General features: G+C 42.0%; 1 protein-coding gene and 1 non-coding gene across 3 annotated transcripts in view; one reads left to right on the top strand and one right to left on the bottom strand.

Moving 5' to 3' along the window:
- Positions 1 to 26,913, top strand: part of FRMD4B (FERM domain containing 4B) — a 169,132-nt gene that overhangs the window by 34,307 nt on the left and 107,912 nt on the right. Inside the window, exons 1-3 of one of the 2 annotated variants that reach the window (XM_029918215.1) lie at positions 12,019 to 12,087; positions 17,142 to 17,207; positions 19,427 to 19,521. In XM_029918215.1, the coding sequence (XP_029774075.1) occupies positions 17,142 to 17,207; positions 19,427 to 19,521 (161 nt within the window). In that variant the 5' untranslated portion in view covers positions 12,019 to 12,087. Of the gene's footprint in view, positions 1 to 12,018; positions 12,088 to 17,141; positions 17,208 to 19,426; positions 19,522 to 26,913 lie in introns of those variants that run through there. The other variant, XM_029918214.1, reaches the window with a different exon arrangement.
- TRNAK-UUU lies at positions 5,235 to 5,307 on the bottom strand. The gene has a single exon. It is a non-coding gene; the product is annotated as a tRNA-Lys (tRNA).

Here is a 26,913-nt window from a genome sequence, read left to right as displayed (position 1 = left end):
CAAGCTCTGGGCGGTAGGGACTACACTTTGAGAACCACTGATGAACTCTGACCTTGTCTCCCCTGTCCTTTTCCTTTTGGTGGCCAAGCTCCAGCCACGCTTGCTGCCATTTTTCCTTTCCTTAAACTGTTGAAGTCTCTGAGTGTCATCACTGAGAAGTGATGAGTCTTCACTTCCAAGGGAATGAACCTTGCCTCTCAAGGGGAAAAACAAAAACAAACAAAAAAATCCTAAGACAAGACACTAGTTTGTGGCCCTCCAAAGCTCAATTTCCCAGTAGGAATACAATATGTCTGTGGTATTAAAATTTCATGGAGAAGGAGAGCACTGGGCGGGGGGGGGGGTGTCTAGAGAGGATCCTTAAGAGTACGGTAGTGAAAAAAAGTTGTCCAACATATAATAAAGAAAGCATACTCCTGCCACAGGGCATTAGCATGTATGTGGCCATCTGTCTGGAACATTCTTTTCCCAGATATTCCCAAGACTGACTCCTTATCACTCCATCTCAGATTAAGTGCCATTTCCTCAAGTAGCCCCTTCCTGACAACTCTAACATAGGAATTTTCCTGCATCACATTATTCCAGGTTCTTGTTTTCATGTTTCTCAGCATGATCTGAAATCCTCCTGTGGATTGGTCGGTTTCTTTGTTGGCTGTCTGCTGTCAGTGAGCCTGTGAGAAAGGAGCTCTTTGGCTGCATCTTTGCTGACTATCCAGAGTCTGTCATAACTTCTGGCACCCAACGAGAGCTCGGTAACTATTTGTGAATACCTGAATGGATGGTGACCACACACTCCGCAGGCAAGAGAAAGGAGCAAATCTTTCCAAAAATTTCCCCCAGATTATTTAATTCTAGTCCTATCACTTAATTTTCACCCCCGGTTATCACAAGCAGGAAGAAAAGGGGGAAGAAAACCCCATTAATTTGAGGTGAGGAGATCTGTGTAAGGATTATAGATAATTTTATCCTCCCATTTTACAAATGAGAAAACGATGGCTCAAAAGAGTTTAATCAAATGCCCAAGGCCACAGAGCCAGTAATTAAGGAAGCTGTGAAGCCACCATTTTCTTTCTCTTTCTCTGAGACCTCTCCTTGAGGCTCACACACCTGATTACATAGCTCCGTTATCATTAGAGGGTCAGCCATGTCCAAGAGCCAACACACTCCCCATCATTTCCTGCATCACAGGGAGTTCTACTGAAGAGCGATGCAAAAGATTTGCCATTTTCGGGACACCTGGGTGGCTCAGTCGGTTAAGCATCCGACTCTTGGTTTCAGCTCAAGTTGTGATTTCACAGTTGTTGGGATGGAGCTCTGCATCAGGCTGTGCTCTGGTGGCCTCAGAACCTGCTTGGGATTCTCTCTCCCCTCTTTCTGCCTCTCTCCCTGCTCACATTCTCTCTCTCTCTCTCTCTCTCTCTCTCTCTCTCTCTCTCTCAATCAATTAATTAATTAATTAATTTTAAAAACATTTTAAAAAACTTAAAAAGATGTGTCCTTTTCACTCCTGCCCAACCGTGATTAGGAAAGTGGGAAGGTCACTTAAAATGTCCTATCTCATTATCTGTACATCAAAGAAAAATAATTTCTGATCACTTCCACTGTGACATTATATTTATTTGTCTGATTCCCCTCCCACTAAACAAAATGTACAATTATTATTTTATTCCTAAGTGCCTGACATGCAGTAGGTACTTAAAAAATATTCATTCACTGCAAACCAAACAAAATAAATCAGTGAATGAAGCCAGTAAAATGCAGAGGGTTGACAATTTGATGGAAATTTAGTATTCGGTAATCAGAGGGAAGCAATGATAAAGTGGAATACTATCAGAGAGCCTGGGTGGCTCAGTCAGTTAAGTGTCTGACTTTGGCTCAAGTCATGATCTCATGATTCGTGAGTTCAAGCCCCACCTCAGGCTCTGTGCTGACAGCTTGGAGCCTGGAGCCTGTTTCAGATTCTGGGTCTCCCTCTCTCTCTGCCCCTCCTCTGCTCGTGCTCGCTCTCTCTCTCTCTCTCTCTCTCTCTCTCTCAAAATACATAAATAAACATTTAAAAAAATGTTTAATAAATAGATAAAGTGGAATACTCCTCAATTACAGAAAAAAAAATAGCCCAGGTTGCCTTCCGGCAATTTCCGTTAATAACTTAACCATTGCGGTGGCAGAGGAGGAGACACGGGAATTTCTGTAGGAACGAAGTGGAGCATCACTTGGCTGTAACACAAAAGGAAAGTCGCTGTAATGGGACACAACAAAGTTCTAGCAGTACTTCTAACTCCCAGCCACAACGTTTGTGGAAACCTGGGGGTGACCTCTGCAGCTCCCCCACTTTCAGTCCCTCCCAGCACCACAGGAGCCACTTTCCTTGTGTCAATAAATCACTTCTCTTTGATAGAACTGTTCCCAGTGCCTTAAACCCTCTAGGACTTATACAGTGTCAGTGGGGAGAATACGGAAAAGCCAGGACTTTTGTCTCCAGGGCTGTTATAAAATTCTCCAGGTTTTTAAAAGGGCATTTCTTTTCATTGACTTCAGTCTAAGAAAAGACTTCAGGGATGGGCCAAGTGAGCAGGAGGCAGCCAGGACCGTGCTGATGGAGCACTGCAGATTCCCCAGAGGACCCAGGGCTTGGGAGAGCGGCATTCTCTCTACAGTTCTCATTTACTGTTCCTGAGAGCCTTCCCACTGCCAAATGCACAAGATGAAACATCGCATGTAGGAGCTGGCATGTATTTTAGTTGTTGTTGTTTGCAACTTGACTCCTTGATGAATATTTTGTGAAGGTCAGGAGAATGGGGCAGTAGAAAGCAGGAAGTCCGATCCGGAGTCTCGGCTCTGTCGAGCTGTGTGACCACAGAGAAGTCACATCCATTCTTTGGCTTCTGTGGCTTCATCTATGAAATAGGGATATCTTCTGGCACCTTAAAACTTGTAAGTTTAAAAGAAAAAAATAGAAATGAAGGCACTTTGAAAGCTTAAGCACTCTAGACAGGAAATGTAATATTAGTACTAATATAATAATAATTTATATTACTTGCTCCTTCTCTGCAGTAGAGTTCAAGGGCAGAGTAGGACCTGCTTAGCACCGGGACACGGCCTTTGAGAACATCTACCCTGAAAGAGTGTGTGGAGCAATTGTTTAGTTTTTATTAGTCAAAGGTGTAATAATACTATTAAAATGTGCATGTACTCTGTTAAGCATTTTATGTATATTATCGCATATGATCCTCCCAGCCCTGCGAAGTGGGTACTATTAGTGTTCCCATTTTCAGATGGGGAAAACAAGGCTCAAAAGAAGTGGGCCAACCTGAACAAGGCCACACAGGAACTGAGGAGCAGAGCTGGGGTTTAAACCCAAGTCTGTCTGACTCCAGGGCCCATACTCTTGACCTTCACCCTATTCAAAAAAATACACTATATTTTAAGAAGTAATAATAGCCGCTTCATTGCTTATAATGAGGGGAAAATATTCCCATTTCACAGCTACTCAGAGAGAGTAAGCAGGTAGTTTGCCCGAAGTCTCCAGCCAGTAAGAGACAGAGCCAGCCCGAGACATGGTATCCATCTGATGTCTGTGGGGCTATTCCCAAACCACCGCCCCCCACCAAGCGGCTACATGGGCAAGCTCCACCCTGTGTTAATCCCCCTGATGGATTAACAAGCGTGATGGAAAAGGCACTAGGAATTCCAGAACTTAATGATTTCCCTTTGAGTTTGCCTAAGCCACCATCCAGGCTGCTCTTTCCAGAAGCGTCCATGCTTTTTGAAGTGACCCAGCCCCTCCCCGCCTCCAGAAAGGCTATCCCAGAACAGCAAGTCCAAGAAGCAATGCTGAGGCAGGGCCACCGGGGGAAATATTTGGTTCCCTGGATACAGCCGCACATGTTGGGTGAGATTTCCTCTCACAAGACTCTGTCCCTTCTGCTGGAGGCTGAGCGGAACTGAGATTCAGACGCAGCAGCAGTAGAAGGGGGGAGAAACTTGCCGACAGAGCGTAATGATGCATGCTTAGTTCTGCTTGTGAATGAAAAAGCTGGAAGTGTCTTTCACCCATGCTTTAAGGTCACCCGGCTGCCCCCAGCAGGGAGAAGAGTTCCAACAGTTTGACAGATTCCAGAGGGATAGCACCACAGTTGGTTGGGATCTGGTGATTAACAGGCGAAGGAGTCACTCACTTGCCAATGAAACCTTGACAGAGGGAGAAAACTCGGCAGTGGAGCGGCAGATGGAAATAAAGGGAAATTCATTCATTCCGCACATATTGATTAAGCCCCGCAATGAGCTCAGCACTGTTTTAGGAGCAAGGAGAGTAGCAGTAAATGAAACTTGCCTTCCAGTGGCAAAACAAACAAACAAACAAAAAAAAAAAAGAAAAGAAAAGCAAATGACACTGAGCATTTGACAAGAGGGCAGTTTTTGGTCGGCAGGCCCTCAGCCGTGAGCTTGCACACTGGGATTTGAGGAGGTATCATACTAAGGTATAACAGTTACCTTTTATGTTGGCCTCTGCCAAGCTCTGTGCTCTGTTGGTAGGTATCATTAGTTCTATTTTATTTATTTGTTAATGTTTTATTTCTTTTTTGAGAAAGAGAGGGGCACAGAGAGAGAGGAGGACAGATGATCCAGTGGGGGCTCTGCGCTGACAGGGTGACAGTAGGGAGCCCAATGTGGGGCTCAAACCCATGAACCGTGAGATCATGACCCAAGCGGAAGTCACTCAACCAACTTAGCCACCCACACACCCCTAGTCCCATTTTAGAGATGTGATAAGTAAGTCTTAGAAAAGTGAAGTGGGCTGAGCTTGGAATTCGATTCTGTCTGAATCCAAAGACTCCACTATTTTTATCTTTATCACCTGGTCCCCCAATGGCCTCAGCATCCTGATACAGTGTTCTGAACCTCATACTCTCTCTGAGACCTCCCTCTCCCGTTGAATTTCTCCAGGGTTGTTCTGTAAGTGTTTAACAAGAGCCTCTCTGGTGAAACCCTGACGTATAGCATCTGCCAGTTTCTGTGGTGTAAATACTCTCACCTAGGCTGACCTCACATTACCACTGTTGTCTCACTGACTGAAGAGATGAGCAGTATGCCGCCATTAAATAGCATTGCTGCCGTACTGACTGGGTACATATAAATAACCTCACGAGCAAAGATAATAGTAAAACATAAATAACTGGAAAATGATGAGTTTTGAGCATTTATTACCCGTATTTTTTTTTAAGTAAGCTCCATACACAACGTGAGGCTTGAACTCACGACCCGGAGATCAAAAGTCTCATGCTCTACCGACTGAGCCAGCCAGGCACCTCTTATTCCCTGTATTTTTGAAGTGACTTATTTTGTTGTAAGTTTATATGCTATAATTTTTAATATTGGGTTGTGTTTAACAACCAGCTTGAAAATGGGATGGTCGTCTCTCACGTGTTGCCACGAGACCAGTCCACATCACCATGGTCTCTCTCAAAGGAGTGTTCTCCCCTTGTTGTGTGTTTCTGGTTCCGGCCCAGAAATGGGTTTTTTGGCTCCTTTTTCATATTTCCTTTGTCTCCTTGACCTGTGGACTTCCACAGCTTTTTTGTTTTGTTTCATTTTAATCTTTGAAGCCTGCGTTAGCCTCAAAAAAACAAATAGACAATCTCCGTTTGAAAATGCAAGCTGCATGAAGTGAGCAAGAAGTTTCTTTCTAAATGTTAGAAGCCTGGGAGTGTTTCTTCTGTGATGGTAAAACGAGGCCTGGACATTACGAGTAAGACATTTTCTGTAGGACGTGTGCTTGACTTTCCCGTTTCCACAGTTTGGTGATGCCTTTCTAAATTCTCTACCTAAATGTGACATTTTTCCAACCCAGCTCACGCTCTGGCCCTAATACAATCCATTTGTATTATTTATAAACTCCCCAAGGACTGATTTCAGCCACTACTTGTACATGGACCACAAAGAACAAAGAGACTTTGAAAAGCATAAACCAGAGGCATTCTAACAGGAGTTGGTAAAAAATGGACGCGAGAAAGCTCCGACACTGAACGTGTACTCCAAAACAAATGGAAAGTTGGTTTTGGTTTCCTAATTCATTTTTGCTCAGCTTTAGGTTTCCTGGGCAATAGATGTGATTTATGTGCTCTGTGGATGGCATACGTTCGACCCAAGTCTCCTAATGTGCCATACAATGAAAAAACGGTACCTAGAATGTCTTTCAATTGCCAAGTGCTGTAGTTTATTTTTAAAATCCCTTCACCCGAGCTGTGCTTGTCTTGACTTTTAAGTTTTTGAAAGACGCAGTACATTTGCTCATTCCTACAGGCTGTTTTTCACGGGAGAAGAGAAAACTGACAGTTGGCAAAGCAGAGAGTTTCCAAACCACAGGGTGTCTGCTCCTTGCATAATCACCAAAGCCAAAATTTCCATTTTCTACAAGTTGACGGGAGAACTTCATTTCTGGTCAAACCCGATCTGCAGAAGAGAACTAAAACCCTCACCCCGGCCCATGGGCTGTGCTCGTGGCTTTTCTTGGTTACACTTGGTGACTTTTCCTGTTTACAGGATCTGTGTCCTCCCATTTTTTCTTTTCTTTTTCGACTCAGTTCTGTACCATGACATCTAAAAATACAGCCTAACAACTGGTCTTAAGTAAAGAGGATGTTTCCTTCTGGAAAGGAACGGCAGATAGATCCTGCATGGTTTTCTGAAAATAAACATTTGACGGTCTCTTGTCAGTGCCTAACCTGAGTTTCTCACTGGAAAAGTGCAGAGATTTTATAAGGAGAATCTGCTTTTTATTGCAGCTTCTCTCATGAAGATATATCTCTTGGGGGCACCGGAGTGGCTCCGTCATTAAGCATCCGACTTCAGCTCAGGTCATGATCTCATGATTTGTGAGTTCGAGCCCTGCATCGGGCTCTGTGCTGACAGCTCAGAGCCTGGAACCTGCTTTGGATTCTGTGTCTCCATCTGTCTCTGCCCCCTCCCTTGCTTGCATTCTCTCTCTCCCTCTTTCAAAAATAAACATTTTTTTTAAAAGATATATTGCCTGTTTCCCTCATGTGCTGTTTGATGAGCTCTTAGTTGAGTTTGGCTCAGGCCTTTATTAGCTAAGAAGCATGGGTAAGTTGTTCTCAACTTCTTGGGATCTCTGCTTCTTCAATGTAAAACAGAAGGCAAAAATACCTGCCTCATAGGGGGGCTGTAAGAATTCAGTGAAGTGGTGGATGTCAAAGTACATGACCCAGACATAGCACTCAGCACATACATTTCTATTTCATGTTAGTTGAGAACAAAAGCACCCAGCCTGAGCTCAAGACACCGCCTGGTCACGATCAGATAAGGAGCAAGGTTTATAAGTGTTTCCTCAGCTCAGGGTACCAGGGCAGCTGAAAATGGCAGTTTTGGGTTCATCTGTTGATAGTCGCTGAGAAATCAGAATGGCATTAATCTTCAGCTGTGGGGTCCACCACTCTCTCCAGGGTTTAATTGGGAGATTGATTTTTCAACTCAAATTTGACATCTTGGCCTCTTAATGATCCAGGAAAACTTTTTCCTTGAGAAAAATAATTATTTAAACAACTTAAAATAACCAGTTAACATAATAGCACTCAGCAGCTTACAAATCATTTCTACTAGTCATAGTACTCAGTGCACTAGGGTAAGAGTAAAGCTGATAATGCGCACCAGGCACAGACTCTAACACCTGATCAATAACCAATAAATAGAGTGTGTTACTAGCAATAGGACTATCATCTGTACTTTTGAGGTAGATTTCAGGTTCAACCTATATTAATACAAGAAACAAACAAAGCTAAGTAAGATGGATTCTTACCATTCTCATTTCACAGGGGCAGAGACTGAGATTTAGAGAGATACCATGATATTGATGCCCTACTCTTAGTTAAATGGCAGAGCTGGGACACAGTCCAGGCCTCCTGATTCTAAATCCTGGCATACCTCAATGACATCAGGCTGGGGTCCCCTGATGGCCTTCAGCTCCAGATATAATAAGTAGTTTTGTGGGGTTTTTTCTTCCTTTCTTTCTTCCTTTGAAACCTGGGCTTTCTTTTTGCCAACCTTAAGAGATCAGGCTATAATCTGATAAGCGATTGTCTTTTAAGAGGCTGCCCTCCCCAGAGAGTGTGTGCCAAAGCTGACCGAAATTCCTTGCCAGGCTGACGCTGGAGCTGCAGAAATGGCTATTCACTGGCCAGCCTTTCTGGTTTGCTTTTCTCCAGCCTCTGCCAGAAGGGAGATTGCAGTTGAATGCTAATGTCCAGAAAGCAGGCTTATCCCTCCCATCTGTTCTGGGTGCCTCTTGTCAAGAGCGGTGGTCCAGTATAAGTTCCCTCGATCAATTTCCTAATTTCTCGCACTTCCAGGGTAGTTGTGCAGAGGCTCGAAACTTGATTCCATTGCCAGGTGTGCTATTTCAGAGCCCTTATGGTTGTCCAAAAATATTTGTTTTACTGTTAATAATTTATTTTCTTCTCCTTATGTCTAGAGAAGTTGTTCTCAACCAGGAATGGTCCCCCCTCCCCCCCAGGAGACATTTGGCAATGTCTGGAGACATATTTGGTTGTCACAAGTAGGGTGGAGGTATTACTGACCTCTCGTGGGTTGAGGCCAGGGATGTTGCTACATGTCCTACAATACACAAGACGGGCCTAGTAGAATTATCTGGCCAGAAATAGTAGTGCCAAAGTTAGGAAACCCTGCTCTAGAATAAACCTTCCTGATGTATATTACTACCCAGAGCAGTACTCTGAGCAGCTGTGAAAGTGCTCAGTAAACATTAGTTGAGCAAATGAATGAAAACCTATTTCAGACCTACATTGGGTTAATGCATTGTGTTCTAGACTGTATCATAAGCCCAGAATATTGTGGAGTCACACCCAGAAAATTATAAATGTCATTGATAAATGTCATCCTGGACCAAAGTGTTCACATGCATGACAGAGCCATGCTCAGAGTATCAGGAGGAATGTTCAGTGAAAATCAATAACAAGCACATAGATGCTGTTTTTAGCAGCTGCCTTTTTTTTTTTCTTTCAGTGCAGGGCCAGGTGGTAGCCAAGGAATGGTGATTGCAAAGACCTTGCCCCTCCTCTAGCCTTTGTGCCATATAGTGACTTGAACCCAGAAACTCTGATTTGGTGAGTCTAGATGGGGCTTTTCCAGAATAGTGTTTTACTTGGCGGTCAAGGTGTTATGTTAAATGCCTCAGCTATGTCTTTTCACACAGAAGATCTATTAGGTGGTAAATACCTTAGAGCAGAAGTAATATAGCAATGAAGGCCACAGATTCTCCAGTCCAAATGCCTGTATTTCCACCTCTCTGCACCTGCTCCCAGCTCTGTGACCTTGTGGGGTAGAGTCAGTCATTTACCTTCTTGGAGCCTCGATTCTTCTCATTCATAGAATGAAGCTAGTTTTGGAATCTGCCTCACAGACTTGTTACGAAAATGAATTTAGGGGCACCTGGCAGGTTCAGTCGGTGGAACATTGATTTAATTCTTAATCTTGGACCATGAGTTCAAGCCCCACATTGGGAAAAGAGATTACTAAAAATAATTAAGATTAGATAAGATAAAATAAAATAATTAGGATTAGAAAAGATAAAATAATTGAAAATAATTAGGATTAGACAACATAAAATAAAATAAAATAATTGAAAATGAATTTAAACAGCCCATGTAAATAAAAGAAGGCTCGGATTAGTGGCAGGCACAGGGTCAATGGCCATTAATCATTGTTAACATTGTTAACAATATAAGTCAGTTTACTCACTCAGTTTTGTCTTTGGAAAACTGAATTCTCCCCTTTTTTATCATTCTCCCCACCCAGCCAATTTTCCTTTCTCCCTTTGCTTTTTCTATGCCACCTGCCCCTCTCCCTCTCTGTCTGTTTTTTGTCCTGTCCTCTATTCCCAGTGAACCTGCAAGAGACACACAATAGTCCTGCTTCGATGCAACTAAAGGAACCTGAGATTCCACCCAGTTCATAGTAATAGGACCCAAGACAAATTACCTAATCTCTCTGCACTTCAGTTTTGTCATCCACAAAATCTAAATTATAAAACTTTCTACCTCACAGGGATGTAAGTAGCGTGAAAAAAGACACTTACATGTGCACACACATGACAAGTGAGTGGTGACAGCAGCGAGGAGAATCATTCGCTGATATTGGTAAAAGACATTCCCAATGTTTGCACATCGGGAGGGTAGGCGCCATCTTGAAAGAACTCGAAGGAAAATCACAGCTGACTCTGTGTGGAGACAGCTGTGTCAGTCTAGGCCATTCTCTGAACGGGAGTGTCAATAGCTCATATTCAGTCAACACAGAGAGATGATATAAAGGAGCCCCTGTTCAGCTGGAGTTGACATCATTTGGGCGAAATATAAAACTCCATCCACTCAATAGATCCCAAAGTAAGAATGTCCTAGATACGCCTTCTACCTCTCTCCGGTTCTTCCAGAATATCTCATCTGATGAAGAGTTTAATAGCACACCTTGTTTTCAGGGTAGAAAGCTTGTTTGTTATGTCTGAGTCTGTCTGGGCCAAGGCTTGGGAGGTGTTTTGGAACATCCTCACTTTACATTGTGCTATGTAAATTTAAATCATGTGTGACTTGTTTCATTATTAACTGTGTCTGGATTCTGAGCAGGAAAGGCTTTCCTTCACTCAGAAATTTATCGACCACATTCTTACCTTGTGCCAAACACCGTTCTAGGCCCTGGGGATACAGTAGTGAGCAAACCCATCAAGGTCTCTGCCATGAAATTTAACATTCTGATGGTGAAAGATAAAGACAGTGGGCTAAGCACCTGCGTGGCCAAGTGGGCTAAGCACCTGCTCTTGATTTGGGCTCAGGCCATGATCTCACAGTTCGTGAGTTTGAGCCCCACATCAGGCTCCTTGCTGACAGTGCGGTGGCTGCTTGGGATTGTCTCCTCCTTCTCTCTCTGTCCCTCCCCCACAGTCCCTCTCAAAATACATAAATAAACTTTAAAAAAAAAGAAAGATAATAACAGATAAACAAAATCAAAATGAACAAAAGGTATTAGCTCTAAGAAAATAAAGCAGTATGGGAGAGACTATCCAGTCTCCACTTTATTTTGAAGAAAGACCTCTTCGAAACAGTAGCTATTGATTTCAGATCTGAAAGATGTGAAAGGACCTAATCATGCAATGACCCAGGGAAAGGCATTCCAGAAGGAACAGCATATGCAAAATTTCAAAGGAGGAACAACCTGTATTTTGAAGAAGAAAAGAAGGCCAGTGTGCATGGTACGTTAGTGCAAAGACAGACGGCTTAGAAATAAAATTAGAGAGGACAGAGGGTTGGTCATGTGGACATTGTTGACAAAGAAAGGAGATTGGTCAATTTTAAGCAAGAAAGGGAAGGGATTTCATCTCTATTTTAGAGGCATAGCCATGTGGAGTTTGGACTCTCACGGGACTAGTTAAACAGCTGGTTTTGCACATATCCAGGCAAAGGATGATGGGGAATTAGACTTCAGATGGGTCACCCCACAAAAAATCCTGAGGAGTCATTTTTATGAGGTAGACCCTCTCAGGCTAGGCTTTCAGAAAAAGTCAAAAGAACAAGAGAGAAGACAGAAAGCAGCTTGCCGCCTCCATTACCAAGCTTTCATATTTCCTTGTTCCAAAGAACTACTAAAGCAAAACCCAAGTAAGGCTGAAGTTCTGGCCTTTTTCTGTAGTTGTGGTTTCCTATGACTTTATGACTGCCCCTGATCGTTAGGAACGGTCCCACGCTGCCCTATCTCTACTTGCCTTTGGATTTCTTACCAAGTCTTCCTCCTCTCCCCTCTCCTAAATCAGGTAGTGGTATTGGGGGCTGGGGGTGGGGTGTTTTCACACAGACTTGAACCCCAGTATGGGCTACAGGTCAGGGCACCAGGGCCCGCCCCGAAGCCAGAGGTCTGGTGTGTGGCCAGTTCTCACTTCCCTCCGCTCTTCCTCATTTGACCAGTGACCAGATGGTCAAGGTCCTTCCACCAGCACGCAGCGCTTAGTGTCTGAGGACCCCCTTCACTGTGAGCCGGGGAGCAAACACAGGGCCGCCACAGACAGAGGTGGGAGTTTTAATCCAATATGTACGATTTTAATCTCCATCTTCCTGGGGTTGAATGGAGGAGGAAATGGCAGGAAAGGTATCAAGTCTGTGTGGGTGGTAAGTGAAACTTTTCAAAGAGATTGTTTTTTAATGTTTTTTATTCCCTGTGAGGCATTGCTGTCACTGGGGAGGGGTCAAACCTGAAAATGTTCCGATGGTCTCTGTGGAGTACAGAAGTGAATCTGGGGGCGCCTGGGTGGTTCTGCTGATTAAGTATCTGACTCTTGGTTTCAGCTCAGGTCATGGTCTCACAGTTCATGAGTTCAAACCCTATATCAGGCTCTATGCTGACAGTATGGAATCTGCTTAGGATTCTCTCTCTGTCTCTCTCTCTCTCAAATAAATAAATAAGCTTAAAAAACAAAAAAGAAAAATGTTTAGGGGCACCTGGGTGGCTGAGTCAGTTAAGCATCTGGCTCTTGATTTCAGCTTAGAACATGATCACGGGGTTTGGGGTTCATGGGATCAAGCCCCACATTCGGCTCCTTGCTGAAAGCCTGCTTGGGATTCTCTCTCTCCCTCTCTCTTTGCCCCTATCCCTCCCCCTCATGCTATCTGTCTCTCTCTAAATTAAAAAATAATTTTTAATAAAAAATTTTAATGGGAGAATAAATGAATTATAGGAAGTTTTATTAGCTCTTTGTTAAATTTTAGGCAAATAAGGAGTATAATAATTGTCTTTGTAGAAGTGATTTATTTCATTCTCAGGAGTGTCAGGTTGAAAGCTACTAGAACATTGCTTCTGAGGCTCAGAAAGGTTACTTTCTCCAAGGTAACACAGCTTGTAAGAGATAAAATATGATTTTGAGCCCAAGTCTGGCTTAGAATTCTTATGCAAGTTACATCATTTCTCAGGCCTTGGTTTCCTAGTGCTTAAATTGAAGATGTTCCCCCAAAACAAAACAATACAAAACATAATGAGAATGTTCCTTTCCTTTCATAGGCTTGCGTAGTTATTGAAATACTCTATGTTAATGAAGGTCAAGCTCAAGCGGTTGGCCTGGTGCACAGCAGGCCCTCATTTGACATTGTTTTGTTTCTTCCCTAGAACCATGTGAACTTAAATAGGGGTTTGCTTATATCCATGACAGGACTCCCAGGAATCTGACAGATAATAAATTTGGGTGAGGTAGAGACCACAAATCCCATCTACAGAGGGAGCTGCTTCCCCCCCCCCCCCCCCGGCCAAATGTTGCCATGGGGGACGTCCAGCCCAGGGTTTTTATATCCTACCATTTACATTTTTCTTAAGTGGCATCTTCTGATTTCTTATTTTTTAATTTTTTTAACATTTATTTATTTTTGAGAGAGAGACACACAGAGTGTGAGCGGGGAGAGTCAGAGAGAGAGGGAGACACAGAATCAGAAGCAGGCTCCAGGCTCTGAGCTGTCAGCACAGAGCCCGACACAGGGCTCAAACCCACGAACCATGAGATCATGACAAGAGCCGAAGTTGGCCGCCCAACCGACTGAGCCACCCAGGCGTCCTGGTCTTTTGATTTCTAATATCATAAACTAAAATATAGTCAGAAGCATTGTTCTGACAAAAAACAAACAAACAAACAAACACCACCTTGCAACCTCCCATTCAAGCATGTGACAAGGGCAGGCGTTTCTATTGCTTAGCTGTGATCAAAGTAGTACACTGGTCTCCCGGAGGAGGCCATCCTCCCACGGAGGAAGGGGCTTGCTGAATACTGAAAAAGGACGTGCCGGTGTAGGCACAAACTGTAGCATTTTTCTCCCTCCGGTTCATCTGCACCGCCCTTTTCCAGCTTGTCTTGTATGGCGCCTGGTTCCTTCACCTACCTAGATGCTCCTTCCCCTCACCACCCTCGCAAATGTCAGCCTTTCTCTTGTCTGTTGTATTTTTTGATCAGTGATTATGAGTATATGACTTTCCTATATTAGTGACATCCTTTGGAAACCTTTTGTTCTGATTTAGATGTAGTTATCTGTGGTATCTTACATAGATGCTTTCAGTTCCACGAAGCAGAATCTGACTTGTTAGTTTCAGTAAGAAAAAAAAATGGATTTATTAAAGGAATATGGGGGTGTTTCATGGAACTCAAGAACAAGAATTCACCCGAACCAGGCCAAGTGACTAGAAAGACATTAGGAAGCTGGGCAGCAACTCTCTCGAGCTTTCCCTTTCAGGTTGCATGATTTCTCTTGTTCCCTTCCAGCTGCTTGTCTCCTTCATTCTCTCTGTAGGTTGCTTTCCTTTTTGTCCACACACAGCAGACAGTAGCTGTGCCTACAGCTACCACTTTCTCCTCCTTTCAGACCCAATTCAGATTCTCTGCACTGAGGTTCTGATTGGCCCTGCTTGAGTCAGGTGTCTGTTCCCTGGTCCAATCAACTGAAGTCTAAAGCTGAAGGGGTGGGACCAAGTTGTACAAACATGGCTGCCACGACTGCCTGTGTTTGTCCTGAGATGTACAGACACGCGCACAGCAGATAAAAACGTTTACTATTTAATTCTCTAAAATAGAATTGTGTGTTGACAAAAGGAAAATTGACTACTATGAGCAAAGTACTCAAAGTACTTAGAAAAAAGATACTTTTCTAAAATCAGGAAATAAAAATCACTTGGATTATGTGACAACAGAGTAACTTGAAATATTTTGCGAGTTTTGACTTCTTTAATGGATTCATGTTGTATCAGTTGATCTTTGAGTATTTTATTTTCTCTTTCCATAATACCTGTTTTTGGGATTTGATTGTGTGGGTTTTACGAAAGAAGTAAAGTGATTTGAACTGATACATTTATTTCTTTCTTCCCGTTGTATAGAAGAGTTTTTTTTTAAAAGATGATTGTTGTTGTTGTTGTTCAGTTAGACCTTATTTTAAATCTTCACCTGGTTTTTCTCTCTCTCGGGTAACTCTGTACCTCCGTTTCCTTGTCTGTAAAATGGGGTTGTTGTCATAGAATAGATTTTTGTGGAGCTTTAATGAAATAATGTACATAAAGTACCCAGCATAGCACCTGGAACAAACAAATATTCGTTCCTTTTCTCCTTGCCACCAAAAGTGTGTATTTGACTTTGGCTTTGCAGAGTTAAGGGCATAATCAGCGGCCATGGGACAAGTAAAACTTGCCTACTTTACCTCTTAGCACTACTTAAGTGTTTTCTATAGACCACCTCTCCATAGTACCATGATCTAACCAACTGAGCTTAACCAGTTGAATCAAAAATGTAAGAGCAATAATTAGTATTTTCCCCACTGAAAACATGTCCCACTCTGAGCCTCAGTTTCGTCATCTATTAAATTGGAGTTAACAACATTCATCCTATAGGATGACTGTGACCTCAGAGATGATATCTATCAGACACCTAGAGCAAGGCTAAATATATGGTTGGTGCTTAGTAATGGAACTATTTTTTTTTAATTGGGTTTATATGTATCTGAGTTTCCAGGTCTTATAGTTTGTTGTAACACCTGAGAGATAAATGCTGCTCAAGCTTTGTAAAGTGACCCAGAAGTTCCTCGTGTGTAGGCAAAGTTGGATAGATAGAGTTCACTGTGACATTGCTTCCAGTAGGAAAGACTGGAAGCTAGCTAAGTGTTTCTCAGTGGGAGATTCATGTCCACATAATTATTTGATACTACAGAACATCTACAAGGAATGCAGTTGGTCTGTATGTGTTGACACTGGAAAGAGCACCCCTAATTCCACTTGAGTTGAAAAAGAAAAAAATGATATATATTATATCATATACATGTGTTTGTATATATATATAAAATCACACACACAGGCCATACACACACAGAGTCGTGTAAAATTTCTGGTTGGTTATTTACACAACAACACACACACAAATATTAAGAATACTTGCTTTGAAATAAGTCAGGTGGAGAAGGACAGATACCATATATTTGCACTCATAGGTCTAACAGGAGAACAGGAGAAACCTAATGGAGGACCAGGGGGAGGGGAAGAGGGAAAGAGAGTTGGGGAGAGAGAGGGACGCAAAACCTGAGAGACTATTGAATACTGAAAACGAACTGAGGGTTGAAGGAGAAGGGGGAGGGGGGAAAAGAGGTGGTGGTGATGGAGGAGGGCACTTGTGGGGAAGAGCACTGGGTGTTGTATGAAAACCAATTTGACAATAAACTATTAAAAATTTTAAAAAAACATTAAAAAACCATAAAAAAGAATACTTGCTTAATTTGCAAAATAATATGTCCGAAGTAACAATATTGCAAAGCAAACCATTTACTGTGAATTTTTTGGAAATATGTACAAGTCTGTATCTGAATATACATGTAAAAACAGTCTGTACGGATTCTCCTCAAACTGACAGGGTGGCGATTTTACAGGCAAAATGATTTGGAGTATGAGTCAGGAAAGGGGACCCTTTGCAGTCTATGCATTGTTTAAATATTTCACAAAGAATATTCCCCAGTATTGCAATTATAAGTGACAAAAAAATAAATATAATTGGAAATTTATGCTGATGTATATTGTTCTTAACTATGTATCTTACCTGTTTTTAGTTGTTCTTAGTTATGGTAATGCCATACTATAAAGAGGACCGATGTTTCTTCAAAGATGGAGACTTTCCATTTTAACTTTAATGTCATCTTTTCCTTTGTAATTGTGCATGTATTCTATTTATTAAAATACATCAATGAATATAGGCATTTTCATTTGAAGAATAAAATATTGATTCAGTGGTAAATATAGCAGTCTCCTCTGGGAAAGAAACCAACTTTTCACAGTATAATCTTGTGTATGCTATGTTGACATTATTTTTTCAATATATTGAGTTGTCTTTGTTTTTCATTCTTTTTTCAATCCAAGTATAAATTAATTAATTGATTGATTGACTAATTCAAGAGCTAACACCTCATCGTAAGTCTGTTTCTGAAGAAGGCTGTTGATTAACTCAACTGAAGCCATATTTAGGCGGAACACATCACATGTAAAACAAACTATAAATCAAGTTCAAGGGGTTGCTTGCCAGCCCCAGCCCTGATGCCACTCTTGCTCTCTTGTCCCCACAGATGACAGAAGGCAGGCACTGCCAGGTGCACCTCCTGGATGACAGGAGACTGGAGCTGCTGGTTCAGGTAGGTGTTGCCCAGACAGAGCCTGTACTGACTGGCTCCCTCCGTGAGCCTCATGGTCTCTGTTCAGGCGGCTCACTTGTGCATGCCAATGACTTGGGATTGTTAGTGGGGCAACAGGACAGCTTCTAAGTCAGAACACTTGGTCTACCTGTAAGAGTAATTAGAGTCTGGGGACACAGATTGGAGACCCTTGGTTTCCAGCTTTGACACTCCATAGCTGTGTAACCCCTAAGAAGTGGCTTTACATATCCAAACCTCTTGTTGGTAAACTGGGCACTATCTTGTTTCCCTCAAAAAACATTTTTTTTAGCACTTATTGATTTTTGAGAGACAGAGAGACACAGAGCATGAGCAGGGGAGGAGCAGAGAGAGAGGGAGACACAGAATCTGAAGCAGGCTCCAGGCTTTGAGCCATCAGCACAGAGCCCGACGCGGAGCTCAGACTCACTGACCGTGAGATCATGACCTGAGCCGAAGTCAGACACTTAACCAACTGAGCCACCCAGGCGCCCCTATCTTGTTTCCCTCAAAGGGTTATTGTGAGCAGAAATCTGTGTCCTGCCACTTTGCAGCCACATGACAGTGTCCGGGTTACATACCCGCTTCATCAGCTGTGCACCAAGATTGAGACTGCTTACTTTCCCTCGAAGCATTAAGGCTAAAATCCAGCTAGATTATAGATATGAATGAAATTTTTTGTAACATTTGAAGTATATGTGTGGTGATATTTCCATTGTTGATCCTTCTGTCTGTATTTACTCAACACTGTGGACCAAGGGCCTTAAAGAAAAAATTGTGGAAATTCCCTCTGACAGCCATACTGTAGCTGTAGCCAGAAGTCTCTCCTTTGACCAAACCTAAATTCTTCTCCCTCCTGTGGCTCGTTTCTCACCCACTATGCAGAGGCTTCCGTCAGAATGAAAATAGTCAACACTGTTTAGCCAGACTGGACCTTTGAGTCTAGATTTCTGCCTCTTTTTTTCTTTCTTCTTTTTTTAAAAAATCATGACCATTCTTTCTTCCCCAACAGCAAGCATCTGATTCTCAAACCACCCTAATGAGCCCTAACCTGTTTGGCTTTAAGTTCAGAAACCGTCTATGCAGATGCCCTCCTGCATATCACCATTTTCTTTCCTTGTCCCTGTAAATCAGGTACCCGCTGTCACCCTGGATGTCCCCCCTGATTCCAAGCCATGCTTCTTGCCACCAGGCCCAGTGCTTCTCAGAAGTTCATAGAGTAGACCCTTCTTCTAAGTGCTTAGCAAACACTGGTGGCAATCATGCATACAATGGATAAGGTCACTCTATCTCTAGAGAGAAATGAAAAGCTTAAGCTTTCGTATCAGACAGAACTGGGTTCAGTTCCCTGCCTTTACTGACTGTAAGCCAGGTGCTTAGTTTTTCGTGACTTTGGTCCCCTCATCTATAAAAGGGCAATAAGAATGCCTATCCCATAGGCTCTTTATGAGGACAGAATGAGATAATGGACGGAAGGAGTTCCGCGCCATAAAGGGGAACCAGTCCTGGAGCAGTAGTTTTATCTGTAATCCCACAGCCTTGGGTCTTCGGCCTTTTTGACTGGCACCCACCAAGCAAAATTATTCCTCCAGTCCATGTGGTGGGGTGTTTGATATTCTTTGTCTTGGTCACTAGCTCCATGCTACATATAAAAGAGTATTTTTTCAGGGGCGCTAGGGTGGCTCAGTCGGTTAAGCATTCAACTCTTGATTTTGGCTCTGTTCATGATCTCACAGTTTGTGGGATTGAACTCCATGTCAGTCTCTGTGCTCACAGCACAGAGCCTGCTTAGGACGCTTCACTCTCTCTCTCTGCTCCTCCTTTGCTGGCATACCCGTATTCTCTCTCCCTCAAAAATAAATAAAAATAAACATTCAAAATGACCTAAGAGAAGTATTTTTCCAAAACATCATCATGTTAGTAAACACATTGTCCCCTTAGGGGAGAAAGTAAAGTACTGAACTGAATTGCAAATACATGAAACTTGACCATCTCACTGATGTTTCTATTAGCATTTCTTCCCCTTCCCAGTCTCTTGGGAAATGGTCTATAGTAGATTAACCTAGGCAGCAAAAGGGGGCAGATATTTAAAAACAAACAAACAAACAAAACCTGCTTTGAACTATTTGGGGCAGAGAAGGGTGGTAGCAATTAGAGAGGGAGACAATGAAATTGCTTCTGATCACATTTTATTTTGACAGCCCAAACTTTTATCAAGAGAACTGCTGGACCTTGTGGCTTCACATTTCAACTTGAAAGAAAAGGAGTACTTTGGAATAACATTTACGGACGACACGTAAGTCTTTTAGTAATGTTCATTTCTTTACCTTTCATCTGGATTGCCTGTCATTCACAATTATCAAAAAACGGGGAAATGGCCCAAGAATTAGACGATGTTCTGCTTAGTTAAAGATTGCTTCATACAGGATTTTTCTCCTAGGACTATTAGTGCAAAGGGAGAAGGAAGATCATTTTTAAATGCCAAATATTACCCTAAGTGTTTTAGAAATGTGTTTTGTGATGAGGTTGTTATTCTTGATACTATGTCTTCACAGTTTTGTAATGCAGATATGTATCAGTGATATAAATACTAGATTGTTGGGGCGCCTGGGTGGCTCAGTCAGGTAAGTGTCCAATTCTTGATTTCAGCTCAGGTCATGATCTCAGCAGTTCACAAGATCGAGCTCCGCATAGGGCTCCGCACGAGCCTGCTTGGGATTCTCTCTCTCCCTCTCTTTCTGCCCCTCACCTGCTCATGCTCCATCTCTCTCTCTCTCTCTCTCTCTCTCTCAAAATAATAACCATAAAAAATTTTAAAAAAGAAATACTAGATTGTTATTCACTCATATAGTGAAATGAGAATTAATGTTTTGGGTGTTGATGGCAAGGAAGTTTAAAGACAAATGCGTGGCCCCACCTGAAAAATATGCAAACAGTTTTAAAACAGAATCAGCTTTTCCACTCCTATGTGGGTCCATTTTATGTCACTTCTTCACTATCTTTTTTTTCCTTTACTTACATTTTTAATGCTAACTTGGACATTGTATATATTTACCAACAGTTTAAATGCTTTCCGAAATGAGACATATATAACAATAAAATCATAAGAATTTTGGGGCACCTGGGTGGTTCAGTCAGTTAAGCATCTGAATTCAGCTCAGGTCATGATCTCATAATTCTTGAGTTCAAGCCCTGTGTCAGGGTCTGTGCTGACAGCTCAGAGCCTGGAGCCTGCTTTGGACTTTATGTCCCCCTGTCTCTCTGCTTCTCCCATGCTTGAGCTCTATCTCTCTCTCTCTCTCTCTGTGTCTCAAAAATAAACATTAAAATTTTTTTTTAATCATAAGAATTTAAAATTCCATCTAAAACAATGTGTTTGGTCTTTCCGACATGTATGTGTGTATGTGTTTTATGACAGTTTAATTTGCCTACATTATTTGCAGCCTAATACATTCTCAGAGGAATTTTTCCCCTTTGTGGGGAAAATATCTGAAGAGTTCTTCAAATATTAAAATTCTGGGAGCCTGGATAGCTCAGTCGGTTAAGTGTCTGACTTGGACTCAGGTCATGATCTTGCAGTTCGTGGGTTCAAGCCCCACATCGGACTCTGTGCTGACAGCTTGGAACCTGGAGCCTGCTTTGGATTCTGTGTCTCCTTCTTTCTCTGCCCCTACCCCGCTCATGCTCTCTCTCTCTGTCTCTCAAAAATAAATTTTAAAAAAATGTTTAAAAAAATTTTTAAAGGGGGCTCATTTTTTAATACTTTGCTTCTGATTATTTCCAGCCTAGGTGGGCCACTAGCCTAGGACACCCCCCTCCCACCCCAGCCCTCCCATCCCCCTCAGGAAATGCCATTGGGCTCAGGACTTGGGGTAGGCAAGACCAGGCAACCACTTGTTAGGAGACACAAAAACCTAAAAACTTCGATCCCAAACCCAGGATGCTTCCTGAATAGGGTTCCAGAAACCAGAAAGCAAGCAAACTAGATATCACTCACCTCAGTCAGAATCACAAAATGATCAGTCCTCTGGTGGTTAAAGTAGGAAGTGCAGATAACCGCTGACCACATGCTCTTTGCTGGAAAGACAAAGCTAGTTCATGTGAATTACTGATTAAACACATGCACGCATGCACACACGTGTGTGCGTGCACACACATTCACAGGTTGTATGTGACTGTGAATGCAACAATAGCAAACAGATATGGCACAAATCCTAAAATACATAATGGCTAAGCTATACGGTTAAACTGTAAGTGCTGTAAGCACTAGTTTAGAGAGGTCACAGAGACAGAGACAGAGACCAAAAGCATGAATACTAGAGTAACTTATTCATTCAGCAGGTATTTCCTGAGTGCTCACCAATTGCCAGGCACTGTTCTAGGTTCCAGAGATTCCACTGTGCACAGCAGAGACAGGTGCTTGCTTTCCTGGAGCTTACATTGTAAGGGTATGGTCTAGCAGAACAAACATACAGATAAGGGAGAAATTACTAGAAATGATAAGTGCTTGGAAGAACATGATCAAGGCCATGATCAAGAAAAGCTGGGGGACAGTTTTAGATTGGGTTGACAAGCAATGTTTCTAGGAGGTGACATGTAATAAAAAGCAAGAACCAGTTCGCCAAAAGTTGGAAGGCACTCCAGACAAAAGCCAGTGGGAAAGCCTTGAGGTGAGACTGAGCTGAACTTTTGGAGGGTTTTTATTTTGTATTTTTGAGAAGGAAAAAAAAAATCCAATGTGACTAGAATATAGAGAATAAGGAAGAAAATGGTGCAAGTTAAAGGTTGAGAGAGAGGCAAGGAGTGGATGTGGATGTTCTAGAATTGTGGTAGCTGTGTGATTTCTGGCCAGTTACTTAACATCTCTGACACTCCAGTTTTCTCGTCAGGACATTGGGCATTATAATAGTACCTATATAATAAGGACTGCATAGGACTCACGTAAAGGATGCCAGTAAGATATGTGGATAAGTCAGGTCAGGTACACACAGTCTATAGCACAGCCACTCACTAAAAGGAAGCTATTGTGCTATTTTTGGTACTGGCAGTGAGTTCCGTGTCCAGAAAGGGCTAAAAAAGGACTGGAGTAGAATTCACACAAGAGGATAACTACCAGGATGCCTGGGTGACTCGGTTGGTTGGGCATCCGATTCTTGATTTTGACTCAGGTCGTGATCTCATGGCTCGTGAGTTCAAGCCCCATATCAAGCTTCATGCAGACAGTGCAGTGCCTACTTGGGATTCTCTCTCTCCCTCTCTCTCTGCCCCTCCCCCATTTGTAGGCACCCTCTCTCAAAACAAATAATTTATTAAAATTTTTTTACTTTTACTTATTTTTGAAAGAAAGAGAGAGACAGAGCACAAGCAGGGGATGGGCAGAGAGAGAATGAGACACAGAATCTGAAGCAGGCTCCAGGCTCTGAGCTTTCAGCCCAGAGCCCAGACGCGGGTTCGAACTCACGAGCCGGGAAATCATGACCTGAGCTGAAGTCGGACACTCAGCCGACTGAGCCACCCGGGCGCCCCCAAAATAAATAAATAATTTTAAAAAGAGGTAACTACAAATGGACAGGGCAGGGCCAGAAGACTTTGGGTAGAAGGGAGAGGAATGAGAGATGACATTCCAGGGAAGACTCATTATATGGGCCAGTGCAAGAGCATGATAACGTATATGATGCACTGGCCCAGTGCTGAGGAGACTGGCCTGCTGGTGGAGAAAGATATAAGAGGGGCGAGATCATAGGTGAGCCCTGTGTGTCATGTAGATGGGAGAAACACCCCTGGGCCACTGCAGAATGCTGTGCACAGGAATTACATGATTTGTGACTGGTGTTGCAAGTCCCCCAGGCCACAGTGTTCGTGGTGGGCTGGAAACGGGGGTCCTGGCTACATGGAAGGCTTCTGGGAAAGCTCCCAGTTCAGGTGAGCATAACCAAACAGTGCATAAATCAGGCATTCAGATAGAAAACTTTCTCTTAAGAAAGAAAAGGAATAATATGAATGACTTCCTTTAATGCCTTGGGCCACCCTCCCCCCCTTCTGCTCTGGGATTTCTTTCTAAATCATTTACTGGGAGAAGAAAGCCTCACTCAAGCGTCTCCTCCTCCTATCTCCTTTGGCGACAGTGGTTGATGGTTATAGTCTTTCCAAGAAGCCTGGCTCCAAACTGTCCTCTGTGTAGTCCCCTGCTAGTGACAGCAGAGTCTATTTTTGAATTATGACCAGTTTGGAAGGTGTCTTCTGGCTCTAGCTGTGTTTATTTTCAGAAGAAGTACGAGCAGGGCTTTGGGAGGGGGGAGGGGGATTTGGCCATTTCCACCTTTCTCGGGAACAGGTCTGGAAAATTGCTTCTGTCTAAGGGTGTCTCTTTGGAATGTCTTGGTCACAAGCCTAGCTCTTTTTCTTTGTCTGGTAAATATTTTTGGAAAGTATTTTCTTTCAGCACTCCCTTTTCCCCGCCCCCCATAAAACCACTGAGTCGGATCCCTCCCAGGATGTGCTGTCTGAATTGCATTTTCCAACCTAGATGCCACATCAGCCCTTTGCCATCAGTGAACTTCTCTAAACAGTAAAGGCAACCCTGAGGGGAACATTTTGTCAATGAAACTAAGTACTGTCTATGCCCTACTCCACAGGCCAAGAAGAGAAATGGAAAAGCAGAGTTGTGCCGTTACATAAGAAAGGTAGTGATGGTGACCAACAAAAATAAATCCGTGGCCCTACTGGAGGGCGGGGTAGAGTTCCTTGAGATTATGCTTGGAAGTACCTCCTGATGACCTGGTGCAGAGGCAGCCTTTCACCCCTAGAGGGCAGTGTCGCCCTCCTGAGGCAGCAGCCTTGAAGGTGGCCAAAATGGTTTCCATCTCCTCAGCTCACTTGATTCTTTTTTTAATTCCACTGTTTTGAAAGGCTTTGTTGAATAAGCTTTGTTCATGAAGAAATAAATATTACAACACAGTTGTGAGTTTTGATCACCATCCTGTTTGACGGATGTGAGATGATGGGCTTTTTGACTGATACAATTCTAGCCTCCCCCCTCCCACTCCCTCCCCAGAAAAGCTTGCTTTAGGGTTGACCTGCAAGGCTTGATAGAGGTGAATGTGTAGATTCACGTTCTTGAGATCATTGATTAGATCTAGTATATTTGGTGATGGAAAAACTTGAGAAAAGTAAGTTATAAGCAGTAAGTTTTTTTATCTTATTTTAGTCTCATAGGACTATAAAACAACACGTTAACCTTAATTATATCTTGGTGATAGAGTTATGGGTAATTTTCCATTTTTTGTCCTTCTAATTTTATTTTGTTGGTGAGATAATGGATGGATTTTTTTATTTTTATTTTTTTCGTAATCTCTACACCCAGAGTGAGACTCGAACTCATGACCCCAAGATCAAGAGTTGTATACTCTTCCAACTGAGCCAGCCAGACCTCTGGGTAGATTTTTAAAATATAATATTTAATTTGTCCTTTTAAAAATATTTTCATATTACATGTATATGAATGTCATTTTATACTACACTTGTTCTTAACCAAAAGGGCAAGAAGCAATGTGAATGTTTTTTTATAAAAAAACATTTAACATCATAGTTGAAGCCAATTCCTTTTGATTATCTCCCCACTCCAAATGTTGCAATTTACTCTTGACCTATTTAGAACTGAAAGCATTACATCCATAGGTAATAGTGTTTTCATTGTGCTTCTTTGGTTAATATAATTGGTTTATGCTGTGTACTTTATCATACAAGCTTGCTTTATTCATTCTTGGACATAATTCCATGCAAGTTCATGTAAATATACACCATGATTTTTAATGATATCACATCTTGCCTATATAGAAGCGAGAAAAATGATTCAAAATTAGTCTCATTTTTCCTAAAAAAACTTCTGAGACCTGACACTATACACTATTTTATGTACTTTAAGACATATATTTGAACATGTCTGAAGTTGGCATGAATCTTTAAATCAGTACCATTCTAACTGCATGGAATACAGGGGAAGAATCTCTTACCTTTTGACCCCCATGTTTCTATATTTTACACACAAAAGCAGTATTTCTAAAAACTTGCCCTTATATCATTTATATCAGCTTATTTATCTTTATGGTAGTCCTCCAAGTAAAGCTAGTGACAGTTATCAGAAGCCTCATCTTATAATCACGGAAACAAAGACACATTTTTTTCCAGCATTGAGATTAATAAGTGACAGAGACCAGTCAAAAGTTATAAAAGCTGATTCAACCCTTTAGTCTCCTGTATAGAGTCCTGGAGTCAAAGTCCCGGACTTAAATCAACTCTGCCACTTTTTTTGCAACCTTATTGTAAAATATAGGTTAATAGGTAAAAAGTTCCAGCTCAGATGGCGCAGAGTAGCTGCTGGATAATGAGAAGCCCATGTTCTCCTTCTGCTTCCTCTCCTCCTTCATTCTCCTCCTTCTCCTTCTCTTCTTCTTTTTCTTCCCTCTTCTTCTTCCTCTTCTTTATTATTACTATTATTATTATTTCCTATCTACTTAAAATGAATACAGCTTAGAGTTTTCTGAGTTTTTGAAATTATTTACTCAAAGACCACAATAGGCTGGAAAATATCTTCTGGCCCATTACAGATTTTATTATCATTTTACATCCCACCACTACATGCATGTTTTTGAGTTTCATATAAGGAAGCAAAATGGAGTCTATGCCTTCTGGGAATATACAGTCTAAGATGGTCCAACTGGTTGGACAGCCTTGGAAAGTCATGGAAACGATCCCAAGCCACGGTGTCATCAATCCTTTCAATCCCTGAGAGGTCAAAATTTAAGGAGAACTGTTTATATCCATGAACTTGAGCTCTTTAGTAAATAAACACCAGCTTACTCCTAAGCCTTACTTAGGAGGTCCATGATATATGTATATAAACAACACTCAGCGAGTATTGGACCCTATATTTTTAAAGAAGCTATAGTATTGTTACCTGTGTCTGTCTGACTTTATTAAACCAGAAGTTTTCCCCTTCTTGACTATATCTAAAATATTCATATATCTATTTAATAAGAATTTAAAGATTATTATATTAAATTTCACGTAGTATTTTTAATCTCTCAAGAAACCCAGTGTTAATCAGTTTCTTACTTATCATCTCAGAGATATTATATGTGTGTGTGTGTGTGTGTGTGTTTATTTTTAAATGGCTATATTCTGTTTTTTTTATAAATTTTTTAATGTTTTATTTATTTTTGATACAGAGAGAGACAGAGCATGAGAGGGGGAGGGTCAGAGAGAGAAGGAGACACAGAACCAGAAGCAGGCTCCAGGCTCTGAGCTAGCTGTCAGCACAGAGCCTGACGCGGGGCTCGAACCCACCAACATGAGATCTGGCCTGAGCTGAAGTCGGAGGCTTAGCCGACTGAGCCACCCAGGCGCCCCTAAATGGCTATATTCTGTACTCACTGTTATGCATCTTGCTTTTCCATTTAACGTCGCGTCTTGGAATTTATTAAAAATAAGTTTGTAAATGTACCCTCCCTCTTTTGTATGCCTACATTCTATTTTATTACTCAGTTTAAATTAATTTTTTAAACAGTACCTTGTTGGACACGTATAAGTTATTTTGAACCTTTTTCCTTGTACAACCAGTGCTACAGTAAGTGACTTTGTACATAGGCCATTTTTCACATGCACAGGTTTACCTTGATAAACTCTTGGA

The sequence above is a fragment of the Suricata suricatta genome, chromosome 12, assembly GCF_006229205.1.
Source record: "Suricata suricatta isolate VVHF042 chromosome 12, meerkat_22Aug2017_6uvM2_HiC, whole genome shotgun sequence".
Taxonomy (NCBI): Eukaryota; Metazoa; Chordata; class Mammalia; order Carnivora; family Herpestidae; genus Suricata; species Suricata suricatta.
Note: the sequence above shows the minus strand (reverse complement) of the source record. Positions and strands in the feature narration are given on the sequence as shown.